At 42.6% G+C, this 23,431-nt stretch overlaps 2 protein-coding genes across 4 annotated transcripts in view; one reads left to right on the plus strand and one right to left on the minus strand.

The window, feature by feature from the left end:
* LOC140483200 (retinol dehydrogenase 13-like) overlaps positions 1 to 13,127 on the minus strand; it is an 86,889-nt gene extending 73,762 nt beyond the window's left edge. For both annotated transcript variants that reach the window (XM_072581267.1, XM_072581266.1), the window contains exon 1: positions 12,912 to 13,127. The gene's annotated coding sequence lies outside the window, so the exon portion shown is untranslated. The remainder of the gene's footprint in view (positions 1 to 12,911) is intronic.
* Positions 13,128 to 13,783: 656 nt separating this feature from the next.
* Positions 13,784 to 23,431, plus strand: part of LOC140483199 (son of sevenless homolog 1) — a 285,798-nt gene continuing 276,150 nt past the window's right edge. For both annotated transcript variants that reach the window (XM_072581258.1, XM_072581259.1), the window contains exon 1: positions 13,784 to 14,061. In XM_072581258.1, the coding sequence (XP_072437359.1) occupies positions 13,975 to 14,061 (87 nt within the window). In that variant the 5' untranslated portion in view covers positions 13,784 to 13,974. The remainder of the gene's footprint in view (positions 14,062 to 23,431) is intronic.

Here is a 23,431-nt window from a genome sequence, read left to right on the forward strand (position 1 = left end):
TGATTGAGTTTTTTGAAAAAGTAACAAAGAGGATTAATGAGGGTAGAGTGGTGGACATGATCTTTATTGACTTCAGTAAGGCATTCGACAAGGTTCTCCATGGGAGACTGGTTGGCAAGGTTAGATCTCATGGAATACAGGGAGAACTATCCATTTGGATACAGAACTGGCTCAAAGGTAGAAGACAGAGGGTGGTGGTGAAGGGTTGTTTTTCAGACTGAAGGACTGTGACCAGTGGAGTGCCACAAGGATCGGTGCTGAGTCCACTATTTTTCATCATTTATATAAATGATTTGGATGTGAACATAGGAGGTATAGTTAGTAAGTTTGCAGATGAAACCAAAATTGGAGGTGTAGTGGACAGCAAAGAAGGTTACCTCAGATTACAATGGGATTTTGATTAGATGGGCCAATGGGCTGAGGAGTGGCAGATGGAGGCTAATTTAGATAAATGTGAGGTGCTGCATTTTGGGAAAGCAAATATTGGCAGAACTTGTACACTTAATGGTAAAGTCCTGGGGAGTGTTGCTGAACAGAGACCTTGGAATGCAGGTTGATAGCTCCTTGAAAGTGGATTCGCAGGTAGATAAGATAGTGAGAAAGACGCTTGGTATGCTTTCCTTTATTGGTCAGAGTATTGAGTACAGGAGTTGGAAGGTCATGTTGTGGCTGTACAGGATGTTGGTTAGGCCACTTTTGGAATATTGCATGCAATTCTGGCCTCCTTACTATCGGAAGGATGTTGCGAAACTTCAAAACGTTCAGAAAATATTTGCAAGGATGTTGCCAGGGTTGCACGGTTTGAGCTACAGGGAAAGGCTGAACAGGCTGGGGCTGTTTTCCTGGAGTGTCGGAGGCTGAGGGGTGACCTTATAGAGGTTTATAAAATCATGAAGGGCATGGATAGGATAAATAGACAAAGTCTTTTCCCTAGGGTGGTGGAGTCCAAAACTAGACGGCATAGGTTTAGGGTGAGAGGAGAAGGACATAAAAGATAGGGGCAACTTTTCCACACAGAGGGTGGTGCATGTATGGAATGAGCCGCTGGAGGAAGTGGTGGAACCTGGTACAATTGGAACATTTAAAAGGCATTTGGATGGGTATTTGAATAGGAAGGGTTTGGAGGGATATGGGCCAGATGCTGGCAAGTGGAACTAGATCAGGTTGGGATCTATGATCAGCATGGACGAGTCAGACTGAAGGGTCTGTTTCCATGCTGTACATCTCTATGACTCTAGGACATACCTTGATCAATTCTAGTCTTGCCAGTTTACAATCACATGTTAAATGGATGTCTTGGCATCAATTCACTTAGTTCCTCTGGTACATACATCAGGCACTACACTTTATCCATCCAAGGACACACCCATCCTTATCTTGGTGATTATGCAGTCTGGACTGTGTCCTTGTTTTTATTATCTAGTCTTTGTCCTGGCCCTCTGCCCTAGTCTAATTCTTTATCTTTCTAGAGTACTTTTGCTAATTTTTTTTCTGCTATTTTCTGCTTACAGCTTGTTTTACTGAAAGACACTTCGAACTAAAACCATTCAATCAATTCAGTCCCCCCTTTTAATTCTTTCCAATCCCAAGATATCCAACTTTGCGTTGTTGCCTTTCTCCCTTTATACTCTGCTGCCCATGAATACTGGCCAAGCTTCAAGCTAAGAATTGGAAATGATTATACCATCTCTACAAGCTCTGTAACACGGGCTCTTTCCTTATCTGTCGAGCCACCACATTCCCAAATCCCATATTCCTTGCCATCTTTTGTGTGTCCTCCTTTGTGGGTAAAGCAAATAGATTAAGTACACAACCAGTACTAATTGGGTGATAACCAAAATATGGGATGTGATCCTAATTGATGTGTGTTTCTGTACATTCTTCCTCCAACTTCACAAGGTATTCCTACTAGGTGGTGGTGTCTATTTTCTCTTTAGCATCAGCCAATGTTCTAACCTGTCGAGTGCCCAAGTGAACTTAGTGTCTAATATGTCCTGTGCACATGCTGGGCCTCACTTCAGTCAACAATGGGATTTCATTGGAGAAATAGCTCAGAATCTATTTCAGGTTTTTAATACTTTCTGTCACCTCTCAGTTAACTGTTTTTCTCCTGGAGATTTTCATCAGTTCTACCTTTCCCACACCATCTAATACCTGTGGATAATATAGGACTACTATAGGACATGACTGATTGTTCCCACATTAGTACTTTTCTTGTGATGTGATAATGCAATATCTCCTTGTACAGACGTAGGTTACAGAGATTGGTTCCATTGCAGACTATACAGCATTCACTGCGTAATTAGCTATTGCATAAGATCTGCACCTTCTTTCTTTTGTGTCATATATCAGATGTGAACTCACTACCGAAGAATTTTCTATACTGCATCTGTCTGAATGGCACTTATCACATCACCGTCTATTTCTACGGCATGAGGTACAGTACCTTGTAATAAAACCCCATAAATATACCAATATTTGCAACTCCATGTTAAGCCCCTGTGCTGACAATCAGGCCTGGTACCATGACAGGTTAGAAAGATATGCATGTTTGTATACAAAGAGATATTGCATCATCCTTGCAACTTTTTCTCCGATTTTCCCATGTTTGTTCAAGTGCCCATGATCCAAAGATGCTCAAGATGTCATTCCTGACTGCAGAGTCCAAGAGATTTTTCTCTACATTAATCAACCTGTTAGTGGTCCATATATGACTCTCTAATACATTGCCCCAGCTCTGAATTATCCATATCAGCTTGGTTAACTCTCTTGTTAACATTCCTAGTTTGCTGACCTGGTCACTAAAGTACTTAGGCATGCAGACCATCCTTGGGGTTCACAATTAAATGTTTCTGCCTAGTTATAGTCAAGTATGCAGTAGTCAAACTGTCATCATCATACTTATTGGCGTACTGGAGAAGAATCCAAGTGTTACTGGAGTTCAGTCTGTAAACTTTCAGCATAGAACAGCAACCTCATTACTCATTCCTTCTCCTTCCATTTTCCTCAAAGTTAAGGAAACTGTTACAAGTCATGCACAGGAGCTGGTTTACCAGAAGGTTAAGCTGCCTATGGTCCAGGCAGAAAGCAGTTCCATTGTACGTTAACAGTCATTTATTGACAGGTACTCAAGAATTACTAGTGAGTCAGATAGTTAGTATCCCTACAATACATGTAAATGTCATTAACATGATTCAAGTTCTTCTGTGACTAATTATTCTGAAAAACATCAATCAGTTTATGACATGCTTCAATTGCAACTAGTTCTTCCAGCACTCCTTCCTTTTCGTATCTGCACATCCATAAGTATTTCGAAGTATTATCTCATAAGGTTTTATCCACTTCAAGGCAAAACCTAATTTTTCAGTTCACATTCACCATCACCTTCCCGCCACACTACTTAACCAACCTGCTCCATTCCCACCTCTAGTTCCATGTCATGTATGATTTGTTGATCACAAAATTGTCTTAATCCATGCAGCTGCTTGCACAGCTCTTCACAAACTGATAAACTTTCTCTCTCATGGGCATTGCTTCCTCAATACCAAGCAGTTTACCCAGCAATCTTATTGTCCATCCTGTCATTAACTCATATGAAGTAAATCTGGTTACCTTGCTGGGTGTTGTCCTGCTTTTTGAGCCTCAGTTTTGATGGGTAACTGTTTTCTTGGGGAATGTTCTGACTCTGACACATGAACTGATGCAATCTTGACCCTTGCCTGCAGGTTTGCCAGAACAATCTACCCCACCAACAATGGCATTCTCACGGGTCAGTCTCTGTTTTGTTCAGCACAGTTAGTTTTAAAGGAATTCATAGGAGTACTGTCTATTTTGAAAGATCCTGCATTATTATCTTGCCATCTCAAGGACTAATTCATGTTTGTTTTATTCAATGGTCCATGCCAAGGCCTTCCTCCTGTCACTTTACATACCTATATCTGGAGAGGGATCATTAGCCCACCCACTTTGAAGGGTGGGTCTCACTCATCTTTGCTCTCAGATATGTTATCCCCTGTTCCATGCATAATGGTATCATGTAATTTTATTTGCAAATCCAGATCTGTAATTGGGATAAATGCCACAGTTTTTATTAATATACTGAACTGTCGTCCTCCCCCAGATCTGTCAGTAAACGTGAGGTCTCTCGTGGTCCAAGGGCCAGTGTAATCTATTCATTCTCTACTAAGCTTCAGAACAGGCTTTGTCTGCTGTCAGAAACTTCTGTTTTCAGACATTATAGGATATTTGCCTAATTTCCTGTCCTTCTTTTGTCTCTTCTGGTGTGCAACGATCATTCCTTCTGTAGCTGGTCTTCCTGCCATTTGTACAGTAGTATTAGCCTATCCTTTCTTTAGGAGTTGGCATACTTGTGCAAAGAGATATTGCCTGCCACATCACAATAATAGCCCTTTTTGAGGATTTACAACTGCCACTAACCCTATCTTACCCCTGGTTTGGTGGGTCATTACATGATATCGATATACTTTCCACCCATCAATACTCTGAGGTGTTCTGAACTGAATCCTTTATTTAAGAACTTTTGAATATTTCATCATCATTCTTGGGATGTTCCTGCCTGAGAGCTGTACATAAGTTTCCCACTTTTGTTCAATGTGATTGAAAATCCCTGCAGTGCAAAAATAGGCCATTTGGCCCATTGAATCTGCACAAACCGTCTGAAGAGAATTCCACCCAGACTCAGACCCAGACCCCACACTCTCCCCATATTCTTGCATTTCCCATGGCCAATCCACTTAACCTGCACATTTTAGGACTGTGGAAAGAAACTGGAGCATCTTGTTGAAACCCACACATTCACAGGGAGAACATGCAAACCCTACATAGACAGTTGCCCAAGGCTGAAATCAAACCTGTGTCTCTGATATTGTGAGGGAGCAGTACTAAACAGTGAGCTAACTACAATGACCAACTATTACCGGGAGTCCAAAATCAGAGGGCATGGGGTTAAGTTGAGAGAGAAAGGATTTAAAAAAGCACCTGAGAGGTAACTTTCTCAGACAGAGGGTTTGCATGTACAGATCAAGCTGCCAGAGGAAGTGGTGGAGGTAGGTACAATTATGACATTTAAAAGGTATCTGGATAGGTTTATGAATAGGAAGAGTTTAGAGGAATATGGGTCAAATGTTAGCACATGGGACTAAGTCAGATTGGGATGTCCAGTCAGCGAGGATGAGTTGGACCAAAGGATCTGTTTCCATGCCATATGACTCTATCACTCGATCTACTACTGACTCCCTAGAGATCTGTGGGAAGCGAGGGAAGTGAATGCTGGGCTCCTTGCTGAGATATTTATCTCATCTATAGTGAGGTGCAGGAAGACTAGAGGTTGGCTAACATGTGTCACTGTTTAAAAAGGGTGATAAGGACAAGCCAGGGAACTATAGACCAGTGAGCCTGATGTCAGTGGTGGGCAAGTTGTTGGAAGGAATCCTGAGGGACAGGATGTACATGTATTTGGAAAGGCAAGGATTGATTAGGGATAGTCAACATGGCTTTGTGCATGGGAAACCATGTCTCATAAACTTGATTGAGTTTTTTGAAGAAGTAACAGAGAGGATTGATGAGGGCAGAGCGGTGGACGTGGTCAATATGGATTTCAGTAAGGCGTTCGACAAAGTTACTCATGGGAGACTGGTTGGTCAGGTTAGATCTCATGGAATACAGGGAGAACTAGCCATTTGGATACAGAACTGGCTCAAAAGTAGAGGGTTGATTTTCAGACTGGAGACGTGTGACCAGTGGAGTGCCACAAGAATCTGTGCTGGGTCCACTACTTTTCGTCATTTATATAAATGATTTGGATGTGAGCATAAGAGGTATAGTTAGTAAGTTTACAGAAGACACCAAAATTGAAGGTATAGTGGACAGTGAAGAAGGTGACCTCTGAGTACAACGGGATCTTGTTCAGATGGGCTAATGGGCTGAGGAGTAGCAGATGGCATTTAATTTAGATAAATATGTTTTAGAAAGCAAATCTTAGCAGGACTTATACACTGCATGGTAAGGTCCTCGGGAGTGCTGCTTAACAAGGAGACCTTGGAGTGCAGGTTCGTAGCTCCTTGAAAATAGAGTCGCAGGTAGATAGGATAGTGAAGAAGGTGTTTGGTCTGAGTACTGAGTACAGGAGTTGGGAGGTCACGTTGCGGTTGTACAGGACATTGGTTAGGCCACTTGTGGAATATTGCACGCAATTCTGATTTCCTTTGTGTTGGAAGGATGTTGTGAAACTTGAAAGGGTTCAGAAAAGATTTAGAGGGATGTTGCCAGGATTGGAGGATTTGAGCTATAGGGAGAGGTGCTGTGTCTCTGATATTGAATAGGCTGGTGCTGTTTTCCCATGTACGTAGGGGGCTGAGGTATGACCTTACAGAGGTTTATAAAATCATGAAGTGCATGGATAGGATAAATAGACACCCTGGGGTGCGGAGCTGAAAATGTGTTGCTGGAAAAGCGCAGCAGGTCAGGCAGCATCTAAGGAACAGGAGAATCGACGTTTCGGGCATAAGCCCTTCTTCAGGAAACCTGGGGTGCAGAATCTAGAATTCAAGGGCATAAGTTTAGGGTGAGAGAGGAAGATATGAAAGAGACCTAAGGGACAATGTTTTCGTGCAAAGGGTGGTACGTGTATGGAATGATCTGCCAGAGGAAGTGGTGGAGGCTAGTACAATTGCAACGTTTTAATAAAAAGGCATTTGGATGGGTATATGAATAGGAATGGGTTTGGAGGGATATGGACAGGGTGCTGGCAGGTGGGACTAGATTGGGTTGAGATATCTGCTTGGCAATGACAAGTTGGACCGAAGGGTCTGTTTCCATGCTGTACATCTCTATGACTCTATGACTCACACTTCCTTTGGCAGATGGACATTACATATGCCCATTTAGGCTCTCCTTTCAGAGCTTTAATCATACCGTTCATGAAAACCACCTATTCATGTGGCGGACTTTGTCTTTTCCATCTCAGCCCACTCCCCTGTTTTGAAGTCATCAGGAATTGTGTTCCACCAATCTGATTGACAGTTAGCTTTTACCAGGTGCATCTTTGGGAGTGCATGGAATTTCCTAAATTTAGTTCAGATCTCATGACTCTTGTTCCAAGGCTTAAGCTGGGAAAGTTCCTTGCATAGCATGTGCTTCTCGCCTGGAATAAAGAGGATATTCAGTCACAAGGTCTGTATCTTCCCCTTATTCTTCACTAGCAACCCACTCACCCTTAAGTTTCCTTCTTTTCAACTTAGTTTTTCAGTTGTTATAGTCATGTGGGCTAACGTTTTTTCAAATGATGATGCTGTGGGAGTCATGCTTTCATATGGGGTGGTTCTTTTCCATATTTGGCCGCTTCCACTTCTAAACTTCCCCAATCAATTTCCTCCTCCTTGTCAGTGATGGGCAACAGTGCTGCCACCAGCTGATTTTTTTTCCTTAAGCATTCTAACTTATTCACCTGCACAGCTATAAATAAAAAGTGTTAATTATTACTCTTTTGTTCCTTTGCCTTATTTTGGCTTATCCATCAACTTTTCTGTCCCTTGGTGTCCCTTTGAGGTTCCACTCATTCTTCTGCATTTTCTTAATCGTCTTTTTCTGGTGCTCGATAATGAAACTTGGAGAGTCCTGTGGACCCCATCAAGGTCCACAGAACCCTTTGGCTCCTTCCCGTCTCCAAAAAATATCTTTTTGTCTTTCTTTCCAACCTTTGTCCACATATATGATGTTTGTTTACCAACTTGTGTGTGTTTAGCTCATACAGTTCTGTTAAAGCTTTTTGGAGTCTGACCTTTTTGTATGGCATTGGCTTCCTAACCTGCCAGTGCAATTCTGCCTCCTTACTCTGTGCCCCTGTTCTGAGTACGCTTTTAGATACTTTGGATCTCACCCACAATGATCCAATGAGGCTAATCGTTCTACCGTGGGGTGGTAAATCAAATCTTGTTTTTACATTCATTCACGGGATTTAGGTGTCACTGGTTGGGCCAGCGTGTATTGCCCATCTGTAGTTGCCCTTGAAAACGTGGTGGTGAGTTGTCTCACTTCGGTACAGTGTATCCTGGAATGCTGAGCTACCAATCCTGCCCCCTCTCTCAGTGACAGTAATGACACCATGGCCCAACGTTTTCATTTGCGCCCTCAACTCATTTGCCTTGTTTGTCAGACTTCTTTCATTAAAATAAATACCATCCAACCATGCCAAACTCCCTTGTTCCTGAACCAGCAATAATTTCGATGCCTTTCTTACTCACTTGCTATCTCATTTCATTTTGGCTTTGCAACTCATCTTGCAGAATATTCTTTCAGGATCTACTCACCTGGCAAAAGTATCAGCAAATTTCCCAGAAGGATCCTGGCACCAGTCTGTTTTAGGTGCAACCCTTGTACTGGTCCCATTGTCCCAAAAATCTGAAGGCCTCTCTCTTACACTATCTCTGCAGCCACACATTCATCTGGACTAACGCATTTCTGTTCTCACAACCACATAGAGATTGCTAGTTTTTGGGTCCTGCTTTTTATATCTACTTCCTAGCTTGCTAAATTCTGCCTGAATGACATCATCCCTTGATACCATTGTGTGTCACAGTATCCATCTATTTGCCCTCCCCCTTCAGGATGCCCTGCAGCTGTGCAGTGACATCCTTAACCCTGGCACTAGGGAGGCAACATACCATCCTGAAGTCTTTCTGCAGCTGCAGAAATACTTGTCTGCTCCCCTTACAAGTGAAACTCCAACCATTATCGTCCTGCCTTTCTTTTTCCTCCCCTCATGTGCAGCAGACCCACTCACATACCATGAAGGTTCACACTGATTTCCCATGTGCAGTCATCTTCTCTGAATATCTATTAAAAATGGAGATGAGCAAAAGACACCCCTGTAGTACCTGCCTTCCTCTACTCTGTTTGATGGTCACTCTTTCTTCCTGTTCGTTCTTCCCCTGCAGTGTGACCACCTCACTGATAGTGCTGTCCACGACATACTCAACATTATTGTTGGACACACTTCCTGCTTATGTGGCCACGAGGGGCAACTAGAGCTTCCATGATTTGATACATAGCGCAGAAGCAGCATATCACAAGTGCAAACTCTGCTGCCACAACTTGCCTTAAGCTTTTCAGTTACTTCCCTTCTTTAAAGTATTAATTATAGATTTACAGAGTATAGGAACACTATACACTTACTTCCCTTACAGTAACTTTACTTCCCTTACCGTACTTTGCTTAATTATATTACTTTATTATATTGGATCTGACTTTTGCCTATTCTTGTGGTTTCTCAGTTAATCCCTTCTTAAAAAAAAATCCACCGCTTCTCTGTGATGTCACTGTTTGACTTGTTTTCCCAACCAATAAACCCTGAAGCTGCAACTATTAAACCCACTTATCATGTTGCTGCCTCCCTTGCTCTGCTGAGTTGAAGCTGATGTTCTGGAACTAAAATGACTGACCTTTAATAACCACAACCATCCATCTTTGTGCCAGGCTTGATTCTAATCAAAGGAGAATTTTCTTCATGATTCTCATTGCCTCCAGTTTTGCTGTTTGATGTTCCTTGATATCATTCTCAGACAAATACAGTCCTGATGTCAAGGGCAGTCACTTTCACCACACCTCTGGAATTCAGCTCTTTTGTCAATGATTGAACCAAATTTGTAATGGGCTCAGGAGCTTAGTGGTCTCACAGAACCCAAACTTGGCCTCAGTGTTATTGCTAAATGAGTGTTGCTTGGTCACACTGTTGAAAACATCTTGACAATAAAAAGGAAAACAAGAAATATGTAACAGGTACAAAGGGAACAAAACAATGGAGGTCCTGGAGGAGTATAGAAAGTGCAGAATGGGAGTTCAAGCAAGTGGGACAACATAGAGAGGGTTTGAAAAAATGCTAATGGGCAAGATGAGGGAGAATCCCAAGATATTCTACAAGCATATCAAGGGAAGAGAATAACCAAGGAAAGAGTAGGGCCTATTAGGGACCAAGGAGAAACTGTGCGTGAAACTGCAGGACATATGCAGAGTGTTAAATTAAAACTTCACTTCTGTTTTTACTGGGGAGGAGGAGGCTGCAAGTACAGAATTTGAGAATGCTAAACAGAAGTCCTGGCATCAGTTGAAAATTCGACTTTAGAGTAATGTCAGCAGGGAAACAGACCCTTCAGCCCAACATATCCATGCCAACCAGGTTTTCTCAGCTGTACTAGTTCCATTTGCCTGCGTTTAGCCCATATCCCTCGAAACTGTGTTGTTCTTGAGCAGATAGATATAAGAACCAAGGAGCTATTGGAGGTTTTGGCAGATTTAAAGTGGTGATATCTCAATGTCCAGATGAGTTGTATCCCATGCTGCTATGGGAGATGAGGGAGGAAATTGCAGGGGCCCTGACCCAAATTTTCAAATCTCCAGCCATAGGGGAGGTACCTAATGTCTTGACGACAGCTAATGTTTTCTAATAACAAGGGTGGTAGAAAAAGATGAAGGAACTATAGACCAATGAGTTTAGCATCAGTGATAGGGAACCTATTGGAGAAAACTGTGAAGGACAAAATTAAACTCTGTTTTGAGAGACAAGTTTTGATTAGAGATAGTCAACATACTTTGTCAGAGGGAGGTCATGCCTAACAATCTAGTGAAATTTTTTGAGGAGGTGACCACGTTTTTGGGTGAGGGTAAGTGGTTAGCATTGCTGCCTCACAGCGCCAGAGACCTGGGTTCAATTCCCGACTCAGGCGACTGACTGTGTGGAGTTTGCACGTTCTCCCCGTGTCTGCGTGGGTTTCCTCCGGGTGCTCCGGTTTCCTCCCACAGTCCAAAGATGTGCAGGTTAGGGTGAATTGGCCATGCTAAATTGCCCGTAGTGTTAGGTAAGGGGTAAATGTAGGGGTATGGGTGGGTTGCGCTTCGGCGGGTCGGTGTGGACTTGTTGGGCCGAAGGGCCTGTTTCCACACTGTAAAGTAATCTAATCTAATCTAATCTAAGGCAGTTAATGTAACTTATTTGAATTTCAGCAAGGTCGTTGACAAGGTCCCACTTGGAAAACTGATAAAGGCAAAAATCTTGTGGGATCCAGGGTAATTTGGCAAGTTGGATCCAAAATTGGGTGTGTGACAGGAGACAATGAGCAGTGGTGAAAGGCTGTTCATGTGACTGGAGCCTGTTGTGTAGTGGTATACCACAGGGATCAGTGGTTATTGTGTGTAATGTTCATAAAGATGTAGATGAAAATTTGGGGGTGAGTGGGGATGAAAAGTTAGATTGCAGATGTCACAAAAGTTGGCTGGGTAGTTCATAGTGACGAGGAAGGTGTCAGGTTGTGGGAGGATATGTATGGATTGGTCAGATGGGCAGATCAGTGACATCTAATTTAATCCTGATAAATATGAGGTGATGCACTTTGGCAGAAAGTGGCAGGACAGGTTAAGGGGGTATTTAAGAAGGTATACTGGATACTTATCTTTTTCAGTCATGATACAGAGGTCATGTTCGAAATATATGGAACTACAGCTGGAGTACTGTGTGCAGTTATTGGTCACCATGCTACAGGTCGGATGTGATTGCACTGGAGCGGGTACAAAGGAGATTGATCAGGATATTGCCTGGGATGGAGCTATTAAGAGAGGCTGGATAAGACACTGTTTTCTTTGGAGCAGAGAAAGTTGAAAGGGGATTTGATAAGGTGGATAAGATTACGACGGCCATGGACAGGGCGAATAAAAAGCAGCTTTTCTCCTTTGTCTTAGGATCAATATCATGGGGGCATAATTTTAAAGTGAAAGGCAGGAGATTTAGTGGTGATTTGAGGAAAACATTTTCATCCAGAGGGCAGTGGGGGTCCAGAATGCGCTGAATTGAGGTGGAGAAATCTCACAACATTAAAAAAGTATTGGAATGAGCACATTAGGTGTCATAACATTCAAGGCTATGGGCTTAGTGTGGGAAAATGGGACTAGTAGTATAACCTTGGCTGTACACACTCAATTTAGTTTAATATGCGTTTAGCCCATATCCCTCTCAACCATTCCCATCCATGGACCTCTCCAATGTCTTTTAAATGTTGTAACTGTACTCACGTCTACCACTTCCTCTGGCAGATTGTTCCATACACGCACTACACTCTGTGAAAACATTACCCCTCAGGTCCCTTTTAAATGTTTATCCTCTCACTTTAAGTCTATGCCCTTTTGTTTTGGATCCCGTACACTGGGGATAAGGCCTTGGCTAGTCACTTTATTCATGCCTCTCAAGACTTTATAAAACCTCCATAAGGTCACCCTTCAGTCTCCTATGCCCCATGGCAAAAATGCCTCAGCCTCCTTATAACTGAAACCCTCCAGTCTAAGTAACATTCTTGTAACTCTTTTTTGCAACCTTTCCAGTTTAAGAACATCCTTCCCACAGCAGGGCAGCCGGAATTGTACACAGTATTCCGATTGTGGTCTGACCAATGTCTTGTACAGCTGTAACATGACATCCCATCTCCTGTACTCAGTGCTCTGACCGATGAAGGCAAGCATGCCAAACACCTATTTCACCATCCTGTCTACCTGTGATGCCACATTCAAGGAACTATGTATCTGCACCTCTTGGTCTCTGTCTGACAACACTCCCCAGTGCTGTATCATTAACTGTGTAAGCCCCGCTGGTTTGTGTTAGCAAATGCAATACCTCACATTTATCTACATTAAAGTCCATCTGCCATTCCTCAACCCACTGGCCCAGTTGATCAAGATCCCATTATGCTTAGAAAATCTTCTTCACTGTCCACTAAACCATCAATTTTGGTGTCATCCACTAACTTACTAATCATGCCTCATATATTCTCGTCCACGTCGTTTATAGTTCACCTAGTTGCTGCAGTACGTACGTCAGGAAATGTTCTTTGACCATCCAAGCCCTTCTTTACCTGGTTTGTGTTGCCTTCGGTCCGTTAGATCATCTCAACAACAATAATATCCGGAGCAAAGCTAGAGAAAAACATCAATATTCAGGAGTCCTGCTGTGAGCTGACGTTATTGTATTTCAAGTTTTTTTTTAATGAACCGGTCCAAAGGATCGTTCGCTAAGTAAAACCACACTCAATGAAACTATGAACGTGAATAAACTTGCTGCAATTGCAATCAAGAATGAACTCTGTTTCCCAGAATGCACGGAACGCGGCAGCGTAAACAGGGCAATCTTTTCTCCTGTTCCTTTTCCGTGTTGGGTTGGGAAAGAAAATGCGGCCCCCTGCCTCTCCGGCCGCATGCGCAGACGTTTGAAGCTCTCAAGTTTGAAGAACACACGGGGTATTTTTGTTATATTTATCGTGAGAAGGGGTGACTTGTTTCTCCCCTTTTAAAATTATTCTCGGCCAGTATTTGACGCCTCGCGGGGGGGGGTTGGCTCTCAATATGTAATCGTGGGCGTTCACACCAGTGAAAAGGGAGTTTCAAAGGGAGAGGGGGGTTGTGGAAGAGAGACAGATCGAAATTTGTGTGTGTATATAGGTCAGCTGGCGACTGGCTCCCCCGCCTCGATCCAGGGCGACCGTTGAATTTTCGCCTCGAGATCGCGCCGTCTTACTCTTGCGGCCCCCCCACCCCCCTCGTCTCGAGCCTGAGCCGTTGGTTGGCTGCCGTGTCCAGCGTCTTCCCCGTTTGCTTTGCAGCCGAATGGTGTCCCCGGCGTGCGAGAGAGGTGAACGGGAGCACCAGCGACGACAGCAAAAGGGGCTGGTGGGGGTAACAAAAAGGGGAAAGGGGAACGATCACTTTGAAACTTTTGGGGAGGGGGGAGGGGTGGTGGGGGTCTGTGCGTGTAAGAAGCTGTCGGCGAACGCTTTAGAAGTCGGACAGGGAGCAAAAGGCGGAGGAAGAGAATAATTTCAAGATCGGTCCTAGGAGTGGCGATCGAAGAAGAAAACGTCCAATCTTCTTACTGACTGGAAAAAGGCTGCGGGTGCGCGTCCGGGGGCCGGAGGCTGCACCATGCAGCAGCCACAACAACAGTACGATTTCTTCAGTGAGGACAATGCACCCAAATGGCGGGGTCTACTCGTCGCTGCTCTACGGAAGGTAAAAGTTATTTTGAAGCTCCAGTATGTGTTTCTATTTGAATTATGAATTTGCGAGATTTATTGTAGTTTTTTTCCCCCCAAGAAATTCGAGGCTTGACGTATCGAACCACGGACCTGATGTTTTTGATATTTTAGAGCAGCAGTGAAGGATGCTAAAATGTCGCTTTACAGGCATTTTATATTAAATCAGTTAAATATTTCAGTAATAGGAACGGAGAACTTGTGAGAGGAACATGTTGTTTCCTCTACCGTTGTCAACTGGTTTGACAAATAAGTTTGTTAATTTGGTGAATTTGACTTTTTTGAATCGTATTTTGCTGATTATGATATGACATTCTGTTTCGGAAGCAACTTTTATTGTGTGCACACGAATTTTTGCTATTGGTTATCGCAGTTATAGGCTTTCGACATATTAAACCATAATTAAGTGAAGTTTTACCTGATATGTTTTGATCTTCTTCCTTCGTGAGTTCTATTTCCCCCTTGTGGTTACTGTGTTGCAAATGACTTTGGGGTCGGGGTATTTTGGAATCAGTTGCAACATGGTGCATGTTCATCATGTGGTTTTTGCTTATGGGGTTTTGGACAGTGAACAGAATGAAAGTGAATGCGAGACTGAGATTTCAAGTTTCAAGCCTGTGTGCTGCTTTTAGTGAAAGGTTCGATTGAAGGCAAATTGTGGACTTTGTGACGTAAAAGGTAGCCTGATACCTGGAAGGGATTATTGGGCAAGTGAGATAGAATTGTCAACAATTTTGGTAAAGTAAATCTCGATTTTGAAAAAAGAATGGAAATGACCAAGTATCTTCAGGATAAGCTTGATTCTGTTTTTAAAAAAATTTAAATCGGAAGAACTCTGGATGTTGGAAATCAGAAACAAAGACAGAAATTGCTGGAAATGCTGAGGTTTGGCAGCATCTGTGGAGAGAAATCAGAGTTAACGTTTCAGGTCCAGTGATCCTTCGTCAGAACTGCTGAGTTTTTCCAGAAATTTAATGCTTGGTTGTCCTGACTCTAAAGTGTAGTTTTTGTGAATTTTTTTTAGTATTAGCACTAGTAGTTTTTGATTTCTGAAACACTCCAATAAAATATCTGATCTAACTCAATGAATCTCCATCTTTTCAGAGTGGGGAACACTTTGGAATACTGTAATTATTTGTCAGATAAGTAGAAAAAGCTGTACATTGATAAGACCATAAGACATAGTAATAGAAATTATGCCATTCAGCCCACTGAGTCTGCTCTGCCATTCAATTATGATTGATAAGCTTCTCAACCCCATTCTCCTGCTTTCTCCCCATTACCTTTATTCCCCTTGAAAATAAATATACTCTGACCTGGCTCCATAGACCTCTGGGACAATGAATTTCATAAATTCATGACTCTGGCTGAAGAAGTTTCTTTTTTACCTCCGTTTTAAAAGATCTTCCCTTTTTACTCTCAGGCTGTGCCCTCTGGTCCTAGTCTCCTACCAGTGGAAACATCTTCTGAGCATCTACTCTGTTCAGGCCATTGAAAGATACAGACTACTCAATTAATTCCCCCCTCATCCTTTTAAACTCCATTGAGTATAGACCCTGAGTCCTCAAACATTCCTCATGTTAAGCTTTGCATTCCTGTGACCATTCTCATAAAGATTGTAGAAAGCAGTTGTGTAATTAATTGCTATAAAAAAACTAAATATAAAGAACACAATTATTGCATTGCTGCCATCGTAATACTTGATTATGCTGGATTCCAAGGTGGATCAGAAAGCCTGAGGACCTCTTTGGATATTCTGGACCAAACTGATGGTCTGAAAGAATAATTGGCATGATTGGTGTAATTGTAAAAAAGGCTAACTTTTTGGCTTATTAAACAATAGAACTTCAACACTGTAGCTGATGCTGCATGTGGATGTACTTTGGGTTATAAACTGTTGCAAGGGGGATGTCTCTCACCTGTCGTATCCAATTTAGACAAATAAAATGATGGGCTCCAGTATGTCCATTCTTGTCTTTTACCAAGCAGTGAGTATGCATTTTAATCATCTGGGAAGTGAATTACCAAATAGTTTCTGGATCAACTGACACTATTGATTTTGTAAATAATTTTTCAAAACACGTTAAAATACTTGGATCCTACTGGAAATTGGAGGAATTTTCTCACTTTGGTTTCCAACAGAAATAGTTTTGAATTAAGATTTTTGTTGTTCCCTTGTGAGACATAGGCGTTACTGACTAGCATGTATTGCCTGTTCCTAATTGCCCTTGAGAGGGTGGTTTTGAACTGCTGCAGTCCATGTGCTGTAGGTTGATCCATGATGCCATAAAGGAGGGAATTCCAGGATTTTGACCCAGCAACAGTGAAGGAACAAATATAGTTCAGTCATGATGGTGAGTGCCTTGGAGGATAACTTGCAGGTTCTGGTTGTCCCATGTATCTGCTGCCCTTGTACTTTTCTAGTTGGAAGTGATCATGGGTTTGGAAGGTACTGTTTCATGATTTTTGCATTTCTGCAGTTCAGTTTGTAGATAGTAGCAACATTGTGTACTGAGCATCACTGATTTGAGGGACTGGATGTTTCTGGTGTGCTGCTTTGTCCTGGATGGTGTCAAGCTGCTTCATTGTTGTTGGAGCTGCACCTGTCCATGCTCGTGGGATGTATTCCATCACACACCTGACTTGAAGATGGTGAGAGGGGGAGTCAGGAGGTGAGTTAATTGCTACAATATTCCAAACCTTTGACCTGTGTTGTAGCCACGATGTTTACATGGCAAGTCCAGTGAGCTTCTGATCAGTGGTAACCACAGGATGTTGATACCTAGGGATTCAGTAATAATAACACGGTTGAATGTTAAAGGGCCATTTTAGATAGTCAGTCATTGCCTGACGTTTGTGTGGCATGAATGTTACTTGTCGGCCCAAGTCTGGATATTGTCCAAATCTTGTTGCATTTGAATGTGGACTGCTTCAGTATCTGTGTGGTTGTGCAATCACCATTTGCAATGTTCAGCATCAGCGAACATCACTACTTTTGACCTTGTGATTAGAGAAAGGTTATTGAAGCAGCTGAATTGGTTGGGCCGAGGACACTACCCTGTAGAACCTCAGCAGAGATGTTTTGGCGCTGATATGAACTGTCTCCAAAAAAGGTAAAGACTGGCCCAGCCTCTTTGACATGCTGTGATTTTTAAGGTGTCTCTGGTAGAGGACAGGAATGACTGGGAGGCTGTATTGTCTGTCTGCTTTGTGTCATCCACTCTCGTTTAAAAGGATTTGCCGATTCTCACAATTTCAGACTGCGATCATGTCACTGAGCAATTATTTACTTCCAGGCTGTTGACAACAGGTCTCTCTTTGAGCACTTCATGGAAGAAGAAACATGAGCACATCTTGTCCTGCTCTATGGTCTGGCCCCTGGATCTGAAAATTATCTTAGTGTTTTTGGCTCTTGACAATTCCACATCTTTTTTTCAAGATTTCCCTGGACCTCAACAAGAGAACCTCCTTGATGCCAACCTGCATTGTCTGCAGCAGGAGCTAGTTCTTTATGCTTTTCTAGAGTTTTGATAACTTTTTTCATCACTTCTGTCACCTTCTGAGTGCTTTTGTTGAAGATGAAGAACCTCTTGATGTTTCCCACTAGTTTGCTGGAGACTCTCAGGGATTTCAGTCCTCTAACGTTTTTGGGCAACTGAGAATGGACTACAATATTTTCTGGGGTCAAAAATTTCATATTCAATTTGCATATTTTAGGTCTACTTCAGTATTACACTATGAAATTTCTAATAGTATTGTCATTCTGCGAAGAGTGATCAATTGACCTTTTTAAGATTTTGGTTATTTCTATTGTAATGACAATTTATATGAAACGTAGTGACAATTGTTTCAGTTGTCTTAATTCCTGTTTGGTTTATCTTATGGTGATCCTGATTATGAAAGAACAATGTTTTATCATGCAAAGTTAGCTACTTGAACTTTTTGGAGAGACCAATGCAGCTATCTCAGGGATGTACATTTAAGAGCCATATAGTGTTTGGCCTCTATATTTCAGAAGTTGAGAATGGTACATAGCCTTATTTTTGAAAGAGTAGAAGATACTTTTCTTTTCCCAATGAGTGATTACTATGACTCCATTCAGTTCTTGAACTGGTCAGTGAGTTTTTCTGAGTTGATATTCAGAACACTGATAACTTAAGATCAGTCATGTTCCCTGTCCTTTTATTTGAGATTGCATGAACTGTTGCTATCGTCAACTGCGTTCTAAAATTCCTTCCCTACAGGTCTTCATCTCCACCTTGCTTCCTTTTAAGGAACTTCTTTAAAACCTACACCTTCAATCATCTTTTGTCACTTGCTGTAATATTTCCTAAGATGGCTCTGTCATGTTTTGTTTTATAGTGCTGTGTGGAAGTGCCTTTTGGATACTTCAGTATGTTAAAAGATCCCAGTTGTTGTTGAGGTCCAGGGAAATGTGCATAATAGCTGTGGAGCCATGATCGTGGTACATTTTCTGGGGTGCTCAAAGTTAAGACAACTGACTTCTGTGCCAACTTGGGAGGCTGAAGTATTCTCGGAGTTCCATCTTTGGCCATCTAATAATAATTGTTTTTTGGTGGAATGACCATAAAGGGATTCAACAGTATGAGAGGCAGTAGTTGAGTTAGTGCTAATTACAGTCTTTTAAGTAACGGGAGCACTGTTTTGTCAGCGTTCCAGTTGTTGACCTTGATGTTATGGTTTCTAACACTGAAAACTTTGTAAAGGTAAATTTTTCAGCTCTGTGAAGAGGCAGTTTAATATTACATTTCTGGCATTGGAGATCTGATGAAGTGAGGTCAACCACTGAATTTTTTTAATTGTGGTCATGGAAGATGCTGAGGTGGATTGGTTTGAGTTTTATATAAATAAGAGACATTCTGAAAATTCAGCTAATGGAGCGACTGGAAATTTTGAGTTTTTTTTTGACTGGATGTCTTACTTCAATTTCTATCGAGTCTGTTCCTCTATCAAGGAGATTATCTGATCTCCACTCTGTCTCAACTTAACTTTCCTGCCTTTGCCCCATGTCATTGATTCCCATATTGATTGAGAATTTGTCTATCTCAGCCTTTTAATATCCTTAATGACCCAGCCTTGACAGCCCTCCATGGTAAAGTATTCCCTAGATAGACAGACATTCTCCTCTGTGTTTTTAATGGGTAATCTTAGTCGAGATTGATCTCTAGACTTTCCCATAAGGGGAAGCAATCTTTCAGCATCTACCCTGTCAAATCCCCGAAGAATCACGTATCATTTAATAAGATTGCCATTATTCTTCTACACTACAGTGAGTAACAAACCCAAACTACTCCCTCTTCTCATGAGAAAATCCATCCATACCTGGAATTAACTCCGTCAACCATCTTCCCGTGTCTGTGTGGGTTTCCTCTGGGTGCTCAGGTTTCTTCCCATAATCCCAAGATGTGCACTTTAGGTGAATTGGCCATGCAAAGTTGCCCATAGTGTTAGGTATGAGTCAGGAGTAAATGTAGGGGAATGGGTTACTCTTCAGAAGGTCACTACTATCAAACCGGCAGACAAGGGAGGCGCGGTGGTAGTTTGGCACACCGATCTTTACATTGAGGCTAAACGCTAGCTCGCGGCACCTTCTCCTACTGCCCCCTTGACCATGACCCTACCTCCCACCACCAAACCATCATCTCCCAGACCATCCATAACCTCATCACCTCAGGGGATCTCCCATCCACCGCCTCCAACCTCATAGTCCCACAGCCCCGCACTGCCCGTTTCTACCTCCTGTCCAAAATCCACAAACCTGACTGCCCCGGCCGACCCATTGTCTCAGCCTGTTCCTGCCCCACCGAACTCATCGCTGCATACCTCGACATGGTCCTGTCCCCCTTAGTCCAAGAACTCCCCACCTCCGTTCGGGACAACACCCACGTCCTCCACCTCCTCCATGATTTTCGCTTCCCTGGTCCCCAATGCCTTATCTTCACCATGGACATCCAGTCCCTATACACCTCCATTCTCCCATCATGAAGGCCTCAAAGCCCTCTGCTTCTTCCTTTCCCGCCGACCCAACCAGTACCCTTCCACTGACACCCTCCTTCGACTGACTGAACTGGTCCTCACTCTGAACAACTTCTCCTTCCAATCCTCCCACTTCCTCCAAACCAAAGGAGTAGCCATGGGCACCCGCATGGGCCCCAGCTATGCCTGCCTCTTCGTAGGATATCTGGAACAGTCCATCTTCCGCAGCTACACTGGCACCACCCCCCACCGTTTTCCTCCGCTACATCGATGACGTTTGTGTGGCATGAATGTTACTTGTCGGCCCAAGTCTGGATATTGTCCAAATCTTGTTGCATTTGAATGTGGACCGCTTCAGTATCTGTGTGGTTGTGCAATCACCATTTGCAATGTTCAGCTACATCGATGACTATATCGGCGCTACCTCGTGCTCCCACGAGAAGGTTGAACAGTTCATCCACTTTACTAACGCCTTCCACCCGGACCGTCTGACTCCTCCCTCCTCTTCCTAGACCTCTCCATTTCTATCTCGGGCGACCGACTCAACACGGACATTCACTATAAACCGACTGACTCCCACAGCTACCTAGATTACACCTCCTCCCACTCTTTCCCTCTATAAAAACGCCATCCCATATTCCCAATTCCTTCGCCTCCGTCGCATCCGCTCCCAGGCGGATCAATTCCAATACCGAACAACTCAGATGGCCTCCTTCTTCAAAGACCGCAGTTTCCCCTCTGACGTGGTTGATGATGCTCTCCACTGCATCTCCTCCGCCCTTGAACTCCGCCCCTCCAATCGCCACCAGGACAGAACCCACCTTATCTCCGTCCCAACCCTCTGACTCCGCACTGCCTTCTTGACCTGCAGTCTTCTTCCTGACCTCTCCACCCCCACCCCCTCTCCGGCCTATCACCCTCACCTTAATCTCTTTCCACTTATCGCATTCCCAGCGCCCCTCCCCCAAGTCCCTCCTCCCTACCTTTTATCTTCGCCTGCTTGGCACACCCTCCTGAGGAAGGCTTATGCCCAAAACGTCAATTCTCCTCCTTGGATGCTGCCTGACCTGCTGCGCTTTTCCAGCAACACATTTTTCAGCTCTCATCTCCAGCATCTGCAGTGCTCACTTTTTCTCCTGGAAGGTCAGTGTGGACTTGTTGAGCCGAAGGGCCTGTTTCCACACTGTAGGGAATCTAATCTAATTAACCTTCGCTGGACTGTATGCAATGCCAGTAAATCTTTAGACAAGGGAACCAAAGCTTGTCACTATATACCAACTGTGGCCTGACTTGTTAAAACAATTCATGCCTATTTTTATGCACCATTCTTAATTTCGAGCAAAACAACATCATTATTTTCCAATAAAGTAGTCAAATTGTAACACTTCCCACATTTTCTTTTTTTTTTTGCAACTTCGGCAACATATTATTTGCCATTTTCATGGTTATTGTATAGCTAGTCAAAACATTTAAAACATTTTTTTTTGCCTAATCATCAGGGGAAGAAGTAAAGTAAGGGGTCTTTTTGTTAATACCACCATAAAATTGCACTGTTGAATTTTATTTTTGTGTTTCTGGAAATTGGTGGGTTTGTGTAAAATTTGAAGTAGAACTAATGAATAGACAATGTCTGCAGTAAAAAGCCCTCCCTTTTTTTTTGGTTGATTTAGTTCAACTTCTGTCCCTCATCAATGGTAATCTTAGAAATTGAATAAAGACAGTTATATGGAAAGGATGTTACATTATGAACAGGAAGATGCTGTGGGTTGTTATGATCGGGGACAGAATAAGTGGCTGTAAGGTTAAAATGTTTGACAACATGTGTAAAGGTTCTTAAGTCTGCAACCTTATTTAACTTGGTTATTAATGCTGACATTAATTATTATACTCTACTTTTGAAATTAGCAAACATGAAGAGATTTCTCATTCTCAACTAAAACTTGTTTGTTTTTCAGTATATCTTTGTGCCAATACGGCTCTAATGTTAAAAGAACTTATTCAGGTCGAAGTCTAACTCGTGGAAAGTCTCTGACCTCTGTTTGACATCTGTTATGCTATCATAGTTTGAGATCTGGGGCCAGTCACATTTGCAACAATACAAGTCCACACTGACCTTCTGAAGAGTAACCCATTCCCCTACATTTACTCCTGACTCATGTACCTAACACTATGGGCAATTTTTTGCTGTACATGACCTTAGGAAGACCTACATCACTTCACAGTTTACGATACCCATTATTGCAGTATATGAAACGCACAGCGATCTGATAATGGCCATGTAATTTTTATTTTGTGATGCTCATTGAGCAAGAACCGACCTGCACTTTGTAATAGTGCCATGCGATTGTTTTTGCATCCGGTTGAGACAGCAGATGGAGTCTTAGTTAAACATTTTGCCATTGAGTGAACTCTTTTTTTTTCTCCCAGTACTACAGTCTTCCATTAATATCACAATGGAGTTTCTAGTTTGATTTTTCTGTATTGAAGTCTATGTTTTGGGACTTGCTTTATCAGAAAACCATAGGTTCAAGGGTTCTACAAATGCAATCATTGTTAACATCTGAACACAATTGAATGCTGCATGGCACATACAGTAGTCATTATTTTTAACCAGTCCTTAACCTGTTAAATTGGTTCCAAAGTGGACCATAACATTTTACTGCATGTCCTCACTCCTCCACAACATTTCAGGAGATATCACATAATTGGCTACCTAAAGATAAATAGATGGATCATAATACTACACTTTGCCTGTATTAAGTCTAACTGCATGCAAAATTACCACCATTGTGCACATTCCCTTCTCCCCCCAAAAAAGACTGATTTCTTTCTTAGGATCAACCAATTATGGTGTTTTACACCCTGTGCTTGTCCTCCACAATTAATCTACTTAGTTCGTTGTATTCATGAGCCCCACAGAATGCAGTTCAGAAACTAATTTCCACTACAGAATGGTCAGTTCAGACACCAACATCGAGATTGTACTTCGTGGACTCAATTTTTTCCATTCGATAGTGGAAGAACTTCAAATACTTGAGGGGATCCATTATGGTACCCTTCTTTGAACTTCCATGTTGCAAATGTTCCCTGGACTACCATACCGCCATGTCAGGCTGTTTAACTTTACAAACCTAAATCTTCTGAACTTGAATTTCCATGTATACCGAGCTTTTGCATGATTTCCATCTCTTCTAAAAACTGTCCAAATGCCTCTTAATGCTGAGCCTGTGCTGTGGAATTCAACTTCAAAGTTGTCATCACACTGCACTCCTCGTTCGCTACCACTACCCTGTAGCATCTGATGACCGTGTGTCATTAGATTAGATTCGATTCCCTACAGTGCGGAAACA

This window comes from Chiloscyllium punctatum, chromosome 11 (genome assembly GCF_047496795.1).
Source record: "Chiloscyllium punctatum isolate Juve2018m chromosome 11, sChiPun1.3, whole genome shotgun sequence".
Classification (NCBI taxonomy): Eukaryota; Metazoa; Chordata; class Chondrichthyes; order Orectolobiformes; family Hemiscylliidae; genus Chiloscyllium; species Chiloscyllium punctatum.